This window comes from Ambystoma mexicanum, chromosome 1p (genome assembly GCF_040938575.1).
Source record: "Ambystoma mexicanum isolate Mex_15411 chromosome 1p, UKY_AmexF1_1, whole genome shotgun sequence".
NCBI lineage: Eukaryota > Metazoa > Chordata > Amphibia > Caudata > Ambystomatidae > Ambystoma > Ambystoma mexicanum.
Genome location: NC_090921.1, coordinates 1113501619 through 1113513673, shown reverse-complemented (window position 1 = coordinate 1113513673; position 12055 = coordinate 1113501619). Strand labels below are relative to the sequence as shown.

The following is a 12055-nucleotide window of genomic DNA, read 5'->3' as shown; positions in this document are numbered from 1 at the left end:
GTTTGTGGGACTCCATTTCATTTCTAAAGCGCTGTACTAAACATACCAACGTGATTATCTGTTTCCGGCCATTAGTGATGCTTGGAAAATTGAACAATTGTCTCTAGCAAGTATATTCGAAGGCAAACGATTCAGGCTAGCCGGCGATGGACAGTGCGACAGCCCTGGATTTTCTGCCAAGTACTGCACCTACCACTTTCAGGACATGGATAGTAAGAAAATTGTGAGTTTGGTGGTCGTGCAGGTAACACAATGTACATCCTCAGTGGCCATGGAGAAACTAGGTTTTATAAAATCAGTGGAATATCTACAATCGAGGGGAATGCACATCGACCTCATAGCCACGGATAGACACGTTTCAATCGCCAAGACAATGAGAGAGCAGTTCCCACATATTAAACATCAATTTGACGTATGGCATCTTGCTAAATCAATCAATAAGAAAATCTCGGCTGCAGGTAAAAAAAAGGTTTTGAAAGTATTTTGCAGTGGTCACATTCTATCACCAACCATCTTTGGTTGAGCTCAAAAACTTGTGAGGGGTCAGTGGAAATACTACTTGAAAAATGGCGGTCACTGATGCACCACTGTACCAACGTTCACTGCTGGACAGCAAATGAACATTTCCACCAATGTGAACATGGCCCTTTATCCCCAGAGGAGGCACGGAAGAAGAAGTGGTTGATTCCATCTTCACCGACACACAAAGCCATTGAGAAGATTGTTTTCGACAAAACTCTATCAAGGGGTTTGAGAGGACTGACAGAATTCTGTCACACAGGAGATTTGGAGGTGTTCCACAATATGTGCCTAAAGTACAGGCCAAAGCGCTTGCATTTTAGCTTTCGGGGCATGAAACATCGCACTCTACTAGCGGTCTTGGCCCATAACAGCAATGTCGGACGTGAACAATCTAGGACTAGGGGTAAAGTAAGGATGCCTCGCTACACTAAGGTGTTTTCAAAACGAAGTAAGCAATGGGTGATCAAACCAGTCTATGATGAAATGCAGTTCGACTTTGTGAAAGGCTTTATTGTTGCTGTGTTAGAGAAGCACAGATATGGAATTTTGGACGTTTCTGTGCAGAGCAGTGATCCATTGCCACCGAACATTGCGACTGTGCCATGCCCACCCGAAGCACAGCTGATTGTGAAGTACAAATCCCGGTTTAAATAATTGCAATATGATTGTCTTTTTGTAAATAAATGTTATTGTACAGTGTACCTGTAACCCTAACCCCTACCTTCACCATCATGGGTGGCGAACAAGCTGGGTGTCATCTTTGAATTCTTTCTATTCACCTCATATATATGTATGTATGAATTTTTCTCATGTCTCATCTCATATAAATGTAAATGCTGCGCACTGTTAACGGAGTGGAGGCTTGCGTATTGCAAATAATAAAACAAACAAACAAACAATAAATCTCACTTTTAACTCAACTCCTGTGGTACTTTATACTTTCCCTGACCTTCCGCCAAAAATTAAATGTCTCAATTTGGGCTGCAAAGCTCGCAGACAACGGGGACAAAATTGGGGCACTTAGAACGCGCCAGCCAAGCGGCCCGTGGCATTTGGGAGAGAAGCCAGTTCGCATTTGCACATTGAGGCGCACTACATAGACGGATTCTAAACTTCAAGTTCTCACAGATGCCTATACTACGTGATGTTGCAAATAAAGAATGCGAAGGACAGCGCCCAGATGAGGCCCACAAGTCGCACTGGAAGTATAAGGGTCTATTGTTTTTTGACCTTGAGACAGGGACCATGCCGAAAGAACTACATTTGAAGGGAGTGCGCAATAACGTAAGAGACGATAAGGCAGAAAATTCAGAAACTAGACCGAGTTTCATTTTAGTTCAGTATACACAAAATCATTGTCAAGAGCACGGTCCGTTTTACAGACTGCATTACGAAGAGACACAATGGAAATTTCAAATATAATGTAAGTAAATCTTTACACGCTTTTATACCGGAATGAAGATTTAATGAATGGATGCATGAATAAATGAATGAATGAAGAGCTAGGAAAAGCAAGTAAAACTGTTCGTAGTGGGCACATGGGCATGCAGGTCCACTGGTCTCACCGATCTCGGTCCTTGGCCCAGCCACTTTTCCCTGCACTGCCTACCTGCACTATGGGACTGTCTCTGAGTCCTTCAGCCCCTTCTCCCGGCATTTACCTTGCACTTGCCACCAGCTGGCCCTATTATTTAATTTGTATTCAACTAACCATGTACCATGTACAGCCCTTCCCCATGCGCGATCAAAAAGACACCTGGCCTAGTAGGATCGTTGTCTGTCTGCCCTTGTTCCCCACCTGCCTCGTCACGCCTAGAAACACTTGAGTATAGGCACGTTACAAATGCCATATCATATATCATATCATTCCTCAGGCATGTAGACTAACTGTCGTTTATCATTGTGTGTTTGCCTTGATTTATCTCGTTACTTTTCGCATTGATTTTAGAGCCGAACATACTCCATTGAACTATCCTTGCAAGCAAATAGTTTCTGATCGACCCTAATGAATAAAATGAGTAATATTAATGAAGTTCGGCTAGCGAGACTAATTATCATTTTTTTGTTTTCATAACAGGTATTTGATCCCTTTCTGCCACTGCCACCTGTTTGAGACACCGGCGGATGGATTCTTCAGCAGACACCTGCAGCTTCGTGTCAACAACTGGAGCACGATCACCATATTATGGGACGATCGCCAAGGGCCCACATGCCCTTACGTTGTACTAGTGGCTAGAAGCAACATATCAACCTTTACGCTGGCCTAGTGCCTAATTGATGGAACAGCCTTGCGGTTCACCGTGCTTCCAAAGTGATTCTTTTTACGAAAATGAACATCCTGTGTACCATAAAGGAACAGCGCGTGACTCAAGATGAAACGGAACAGTTATTGCGGATACAGATAAAAGAAAATAAATGGCTTCCGGAGTTCATATGTCAATTGCTGAATATTCTCTATACATTTAATGTCAATTAAATGTACTTTACCAAAAGTACTGTGTTGCTGTTTCATTTTAAAGTACAGTTTCATATTCCGAATTGTGGCGCGCTGTGTTGTGAGTTGGTTCTGTGTTGGTTTCCGGGTTCTGTGTGGAGTCGCGCAGAAGACGACTGGGCGCGTTTGCCTACGCAGCACAGTAACGTCACGGGGAGAGGCGGGGAATATGAATGTTTTGATAATGTCAGGCTCAGGGGCGGGGGAATTGATTTAGTACCGCAAAAGCAGGTCAGCCAGGGCGATCGGGGTGCTTGTTTTCGCGTGCGTTCAATGGACGAAAACTCGGGTAAGGTCCATAGGAAAGTTTTCTAAAATCGAGCCACTTAGGCTTAATAAAACATGGCCGACCTGTAGGGACAATAAACATTTTTACTATGCATGCCTTTAACGTGGCCTGAAAAATAAAAAATACATAACATTTTACATAGGATGAGATCCAAAAAATAAAGGTTTTATTGTTTTACACATTTAAAAGAATTGTACACATTCTTTCTGGTTTTAGGATTAGGGTGTAGAATGCTTCTTTTTGCCTCATTTTCATTGAACTTGGCCACCATCGTGACCCTAGACCTCTGGAGTGATTGAATCAAAATTCTCAACAGAGCCTGTTTCCCTAATTTTTGTATTATTATTTTTTTTATCAGCACACAATTCAAAATGTATAATGTTAGTAGGGTTCACTAAATTCAGTCAGCATTTCTATGCCAAGCCTAATTAAAGTAATGGGAGAATTACAGTTCCCAATTTTCCTCTAATTCACTTGCTCTGGTCAGCAGACATATACTATATCCTATGACTGAGGAAGCGACAATTCCCAGCACACAATGTGCCCCTCGTTCACTTTGGTTAGCCACTGCTCCTACACTGAGTATTTGGAAGAGAAGTCGAGGGTACACATGGGTGGATGGAGACCACCCACTATTTTTGGAGGGAGAACTAAAGGCCTCATTACAATTTTGGTGGTATTCCAGCAGTAACTACTGCCAAACGGAATTTCCGTTACCGGTTCTTTGTCCAGTGGAACTACCACTGGATTACAAGTGTTGGTAAGGCAGTGTTAGTCCCCATTTATGTAGTCCAGAGGACTCCATGGGGATTTCGGCCCTTTTTTGGCGACAAGGTTACAGAATAATCTCCAGCATTTTACCACTTCATTACCACTGTTTTTTACCGCACCGCTGTACATGTAATGAGGCCCTAAATTCTTTGGCAAGCTCACGGAGTAGGGGACAGTGTCCCTTTTAGGGATGAACCAGTGGGGAAGAGCAACCCAGCTGAGTCTCGTGCTATGCTGCAACCACCTTATCTCTGCTTGTTTTTATTATCTGTACATGCATCTCAGGGGCAAAACCTCACATTTCCCAAAATGGCTGCTTAATATTTTCCTGCATTCAAAGCACTCTATATTTTGTTTTGTTGAAGTGCAGATTTCATATAATGATGCATAACAGCAAGCTCCATAACTGTAACAAAGAAGGACTAAAAGCAGGGGCTATGGCACAGGCTTCCTCCGAGTGTGTCTTCAAAACTTTAAAAGTAGTCGGAGAGTTTACAGAGGTCACAAATTGTCCCTTGTCAGGTGTAACTTGTGAAGCCACCCTGGCTGTAATGCTCACACGGCTGTGCAGGGTCATACGTGTAGCTCAACATTTACAACAGTAGCATTTATAACAGGAAAATAATACTACATGTAACGAGTATTCAAAATGACATGAATTAAGAGCCAGGTTGTGAGCTCTACATTTTATTTCAAAATCAATGGTAATCATCAAGGAATGACTTAAGGTGAGAAAGGCAGGCAGTAGTGTGTCCAGTTACACAACTAGCTTCAGCATTTCCTTCTCAGCAGTTAATCTGGATGCAAATGACTATTGTATGGCCGCAGAAAATGTATTCTATTGTCAGCGAATGTAACCCACGGACCCAGACATAGCCCAGTTTTGCTGTGATTATGTGTACTATGTACTCTGTTGTCGCACATCTTAGTTGCTAATTAGATCTCCCACAATTGTTTTTATAATGTTTGCCTTGGAAATTATTGACTCCTGACTCCCTCTGGGAAATTTAACAGTGCTTCAGGGAGCCATTTTTCTGAACCAAGAAGACCCACTACCTCTTTAGTTTAGTCATAAGTGTGAGGGACAGAAGTAGGTTTTTGACACAGAACGGTGGACTATTGATTTACATGACATCTTGACAATTCCCTTAGCATTTTTAGTTGAGGTTGTGAAACCCCTCTTAGAGTTAGGGATAGGTAGGTTTTCTCTTTATTTTCATTACTACTAAAGGTTCATGCCAACAACCATGCCAACTTTGTGTCATTCTCCTCCTTCTGCAGCCTTACACATGACACACCTAACATAGCACTTCACATATGATAACTTCTAACATGCAAATGAGGCATTTGGTGGCATTGCCGGGGCACCTGGGGATGGAATTTGCATATGATGGCAGCAGCTAGACATCCTGGGCTATACACTCCATATGTTTGGTTATGTTAATAACAATGTGCACTGTGCCAACCACTACCATGGTGGTCTTGCCGAGCTGAGTCTTGCATTAACGGGCATTAGATGGCAATACTGGGGCAGTTGAAGCTGTTGACGTCATATGATGGCGGCAACTGGACATGTGGGATTGAACATTATGTAGGGAGGGAGGCTTGTACATGCAAATAAGACATTAACTTATAATAGGCCGTTTCTGTTCGAAATTGACATTCCTGTTCTTGAAATAAATGTAAATACAAACTGGCAATGGATGGCATTACTGGGTCGTCTGAGTCTATGCTTGGTATATGATGGCAGCAACTTTGGTTATGTGGTACTGCACGATACGTATGAGGACTATACTTTGCATATGTGCATTCCCTGGTTTGCTCTTTCCTCTTCCAAAAGTACATGCATACTTTTTGTTTTGAAAATCTTTCATAAAGCTTTCTTGTATGTTGCCAGGTTGATTCACCATGTGTTGTGTAAATCCTTGAAAGACAACCATGCAGAAAGCACTTGTTTGTACATTGGTTTCACTAAAGATGGGATGGGAAGATGTGTAATCTGTTAACAAATTGCAAAATGTGGAATCAGAAAAGCTGGGATTTCAAATCTCAGCTTCCCCAAATGATTTTACCCTGGTCAACTCACGTGTGGATGGGAGAGTACACCTGCCCACCTCATAGCACAGAAATGAATCTGATGATATATTGAAGTCGGGTATAATAAAGCAGAAAGCATACGTAGGTAATCAGTGAAATAAATACAGTTGGAATATACCCATCATGTTTTTCTTTATTGCGAGCCACTTTTGTAATTCTGTCGAGTATTTTAAATAATTGAAGAAATAAAATATAGAATACCCGCCTACTGAAATAATACAAAATGCTTGCCTTGCTTTTGGGCTTTCTCTGCATCATCAAATGTTTCACAGAATCTACCCTTTCTTTATCAGGACCAGCAGACCTTTTCCTGGTTCTCCCTTCACCTCCTAACTTTATCAGCATGGACTGGTGTTTCGCCACTCGGCAATCCTCACTTCTTGGCTTTATAAGCATCAACCTGCCCTAAAGATAAGCAGTGTGCCAGCTGCATTTACTCCATTAAAAGAAGCAAATACTGCCAACAACAAAACCTGGGAGTTCAGAAATATAGGAGCCTCCTTCAGCCACACAGATACTCTGATCTTTTCAGATCAGCCTTACCAGCTAAGCAATGCCCTGCAAAGGTGCTCTTACATATTATGGTGTTAATCCCCTGTTCCGAGGGCTGGAACGGGGTGTAAAGTCCCAACAGGCCGGGTTATCTGGCTGAGCTAAGCTATTAGCACCCTGCGTTGCAAAAGCGGTAAACCGGGGTGCTAAAAAGAAAGTATTTTCTTTTGTTCAACGGGACGCCACGAACGTAGGAAAATACTTTTCCAAGATGGCCACTATGGAAACGGAAAACGGGGCTCTATACGGATACCCTCTTTCCTTTGCATGGCAGCCAGCAGGAGCCAGGGAGGAAGAGTGGGTGTGGCGGTGGCACTCGCTGCTGCAGAAATAAGGTAAGTGGGTGGGGGAGGGTGAAAAAAAGGGACGCAGCGTGGTCGGTAGATGCAGGCGGCATGGAATGTGGGCATTCATTGGCAGTTCAAGCACGCATTCCTAGCCACCTGATTGGCTGGCTCCCCCCACCAGGGTGCTAGTACTGGTTAATTTGAAGTGGAAGCACATGGTACAAATTGCATTTCTGTGCTTAAATAACTTACACAAAAAACGGTTTAAGAGTTAAAATAGATTTTTACTTGCCCCATCCCCAAAACAACATTGGGAATGGGAGTTACTTTTTTAATCCTGAAGTATCATTTTACATACAAATTCCAAAAACATGCAGTGAAGCACTCCCACTTCAAAATGTAATCTGTAGACCTGGCATCAACAAACGTTTCACAGAGCTGTCCCGACCACCAAGCTTTATCAGAATCGAGAAAGGTTTCACAGACACCTCCCTTGCCTCAGCATTAATTAACCCTTTTTTGAGTTGCTGGCACTGAAGCATTCTCTCTCCCGCCGCCTTGTTTCAGGACACCATGGCGGAACCACTGGTCCCCAAATTCCCTTTTTGGGCCTCATTCTGAGTTTTGCAGAGTGGCAAAAAAGTGGTGGTAACAGAATTAACACCACTTTCACCACTCTGCCAAATACCAAGCTTAACCTTGAAGTGGAGAATTTATCTCCAGTACCATGCCGGAGGTAAGTCCTCCCCTTTACCGCCGGAAAATCGGCAGAATTACCACTGGCAGAATTACAGATGATAGTAATTCCGCTGAAATCCCCATGGAGTCCTATGAACTCCACAAAATGAGGACTTACACTGCCTACCACCACTTGTAATCCCACTGTATATCCGCAAGACCAAGTGGCGGTAAAGGTAATTCTTTTTGGTGGTAGTTTGGCAGAATTACCGCCGAACTACCACCATACTTCTAATGAGGGCCTTTGTCTTCAGGCTGGCAACATTTCAGGCATTTTGACTAACTAAAAAGCACCTTACTTTGCCAGAAGTCTTCCATGCTGGTAGGATAGAATAATATTTGGCAATACATATAGGGTAATGTACTCTCTACCATACATTACAAGGATATTGTAAGTCACAGAGGAGCTTTGTGACCAAATAGAGGAACAAGACCAAATTAAAATATTATTGGTATTCCTTATAATACAAGGCCACACACTGTCATTCCCTTTAATACCCTGTTTCCTTAATATCATGTAAGAGATCTTCCATTTTCCTGTTCCATATATTCAATGCTAGCAGAAGCACCCATCGTTGCACGGGTCTGTAGCTGACAAGCACGGTGGGGTCTACTATAGCCTTGTGTATATTTTATTATGTTATAACTTCCTATTTTTGAACAATCGCAGAATCGTCAATCTCCCGAAACACACTTTGACAAATATATATATATATAGAGAGAATCTGTTTGGATTTAGAAATGCATTGCATGGAGCACCTGACCCACAAACCGCAGTTGCTACGGTGCTTTGACTTACTGTGGTGTATAATAATGCTACCATTGGAATGTTGGTGATTGCATTTTGGTTATTATTGTTAACTTGTGTTTTAAAATGCATTGAAGAAAAATAGTTCAAGCAGTTTAATAAAATGTAATGAAAAAAAAGTCTTTCATTTTGTACTTTAAAATAAGTAATAACATGCAGATTCTTGCTCACATGAGTTCAACTCAAGCAGTGCACAAATTAAACATTTGACCATAAACAGTTCCTTGTCAATTTCCTGCTGCAATGTGTCACAGAAAACTACTCACAGCTTTAATTAAGTGCTGCAGTGGCAGCTGATATTCTCTCTGCTGTCTCAAGCCGGAGGCATTGTGATGTCACGACTGAAGCTTAATAACTGATTATAGAGCAGTTGTGATGTCTTTTTCTTATTACATATCAGTTGTGATGTCAGTAGCCTGTAATACGAACATTATTTCCAGGCTTTTATATAACTGTTGTATGCTGTCTTGTATTATTGACTCATAGGATTAAGGGGAAATAGCGCAGAACCTCTAATGTGAACAGGTTGCAGGCTAGATAGTTCATAGTCTCTACTATTTGCCAGGATGAAGAGTAAATAATGCACATTGTAAATTTGCAGCAATGCCATGGACGCAGTCCAGGGGTCGTCTTAGAGGGGAGCTAGTAAGCCATACCCACTCTCTGAAAAGTGCGGCTGCTGTCCCATATACAGTAAATGAGATCTGCTGAGAAGTGCCGGCACTGTCATTGAAAAATAAAATAAACATTCTACGTTTCTACGAAAATTGTAGAAGTCCCGGTGAAAAGTGCCAGTGAGAGGGAGAGAACAGTGCGACCAAGTAACAATCACTGAAAGTTCACCTCTATAACAGAGTCACACAGCAATGCATCTCATCTAAAGACGAACTTCCCATGATGGTTACTTAGTGGTGTGTTGTGTTTAGTGTGTCTTATTAGCTGAAATGGCCTATTCTACTCACATTTACGGTTAGAAAGGTTTTTTTCTCACTTTTTCTTCAAACCCACCGTAATAATGATGGTATGCTATTAAAAGTAAAACAAGCCTGATAATAAATGCCCTTACCAACATAGTTGCAGGGTTTGAAAATGCTGGGAGCTCTTTAGCTCCTGCTTCTGGTTTAAGAAAGGCCGGTTAGGTTGAAACCAACAGCTACCAGGAGATACTTCTGGCTCCCAGGACAGCTGGTGCCTTACAAACATACATATGTAATGTTTGTACGGCACCAGTAGAATTTGAGAATGGTTATAAAGAAGAATTGGGACACATCTAGTGCACATTTAAACAATGGATCATCCATAATGTGCAAAACGTTCACGTTTGTATCTCCTGCAGAAGTTGGAATTGCAGTGAGTAGTTCTCCAACAGTAGCTTCTGCTTACTGGGTGAAGCTCCAGCTCCTCGAATCTTAATTCTGATTCCTGTGGTTGTTACTTGGTGTATTTGTAAAATACAATTTAGCCAGGGAGCGTGCCAAAGTGCCCATCCCCATGAACAATGAGTCCCATTCTGGTCTTTCACAGTGCTGCTTCCAATGTGTCCTTGTAAATAGTAGAGAATATGCACTACTTACCCTTCATCTCGGTAAGTTGCACTCCTGACTAGATTCCCCCTTACAATACCCCTTCCCCCCCGTCCCCCTGAGAAAGCTTCCATTGGTAGCGGGTAAATAGAGAGGGTGCACTATTTACTCTTGTAAATGGTAGCAACATTTCACTTTCTACTCGGATAATGTGTACTGCTGGCTGGATATTCTCTACAACTCTTCCTGGGTTGCAGCTTTGGCATCCAGGTAAATAATAGACAACACACACCATCTACTCTTCTTCCTGGCAAATTGTAGCAAAGCTTCGCTATTTTAACAGGTCGATAGATAGGATGACTAGCTCTCTCCTGCGACTCTCTCTCTCCCTGTTGCTTCCATGAAGTATTTGCAAATAGTACGATGTACCCATTATTCCGGAAAATTGAAAACTGCTATTCACCAAGAAAATGAGAATTTCTAACTGGTATCCCTCTAAGACTCTCTCAAGGCTATGTCTATGGCGTCATGGTAAATAGTCGCGAATGCATACGTTTTACCCTCTCCTACTAAATAGTGCAGATCCTACCCTAGTTATTGTGTGTCATGGCAAGTAGAAGACATTGCAGGTCTGCAAGTGTCCCAAAAGTGGGGCTGTTTTTCTCTCCCTCCTAAAACATCACTAACCTCAATGCAAGTCAATGGGCAAATTCGGTCCTCCCACTGTCTCTTAAAATCATCCTGACCTACATGCACTCAGGTTCATTACTCACCTTAAGTAGATCCTGCTGATACATGTCCCTCCCGAATTAGGATGAATGTTGCGGGTGAAAGGCCAGGGCCTGAAACAGAATGGAATAGAGGCTAAATATTAACCACCAAAACTCAAACACCGTCTCCCTAAAAAATCGTCTAGAAAGTCGTTGAAGAAGTAGAGCAGGGAAGACAGGGCAACAACATTTGTGCTATTCTGCGCATGTTCAAAAAAATGAACACTACTACCCGTGAGCACATGCGCAGACAACACCTAAGTGTGGTTGACTTTCGTAAGCGTCGTAATGACGAGCCCTGTCTCAACTGTCAACTGCCTTGTTTTTATGTCATTATAATTAGTGGGATTTTTCAAAAGGAAATCCAACTTCACGTGTTTATCTAAGATATACGAAAAGCAGGGCCGTGCTAGTGACTGGCAGGCTGCGTCTTGTACCATGCTATGTGTATCATCGTGAACTCTTTATGCCACTTTAGCCCATTCTTCTTCAACGAAACAGAGTTTTACACGTTACTGAACGTGTGCCGTGACATATTTGAATAGCAGTCTTAGGCGAAGGAGAAGGCGAAGAGGAGGTTTCAGGCTAAGCAGCAAAAAGTAAAGTCATCGAGACAGAATAAAGAGGGCGACTAGTCGGGAATCGGTAAGGCCGCTCCCAAAGCCTATTTTCTTATCCATTCTAACCCCCTCAAGCAAGCAGCACCTTGGAGAGGGTCTATGGCTTTCCGATGTGTTGGGCCCCTCTCTGTGCAGGGCGGGATGATAGGTTTAAGTGAAAGGGAACACTTCCCTGTATTGACAAAGTGGTTTATGCTCATCGCCTCTTTCTGGTGATACTTCTGTCTGTTTTAGCGCAGAGGCAGGGTTAACCTTGATAAGTATTTATGTGCCAAATGCATATTAATCCTTAAAGGTAACATATCGTTTTTAACAATATAAAATATGCGTAGAAAAGCTCGCGATAACAGCGTGCGCCGAGCACTCGCGAGAGCATGGGGTAGACGTGATCAGAGGAGCGCACCGATGAGGAGATGAAAGCGCGTGGCTCACGTCTTGTTGTCCGCCTCAACATAAGCAGATGTGGTCCATTGTGCTTTACCAGCCTTTGAACTGTAACATCAACCACCTGGACCTGTGGAAATGACCATCCTGAAAGGACACTGAAACCAAGTGAACTGGTCTCCTGCAGTCCTGCGAATGCT

The 12055-nt window shown here is 42.6% G+C and overlaps 1 protein-coding gene across 1 annotated transcript in view; it reads right to left on the bottom strand.

Moving 5' to 3' along the window:
- LOC138449053 (zinc finger protein interacting with ribonucleoprotein K-like) overlaps window positions 1-11049 on the bottom strand; it is a 209985-nt gene extending 198936 nt beyond the window's left edge. Inside the window, exon 1 of the mRNA XM_069604738.1 lies at window positions 10855-11049. Coding sequence (XP_069460839.1) covers window positions 10855-10878 — 24 coding nt within the window. The 5' untranslated portion in view covers window positions 10879-11049. The remainder of the gene's footprint in view (window positions 1-10854) is intronic.
- Window positions 11050-12055: the final 1006 nt, after the last annotated feature.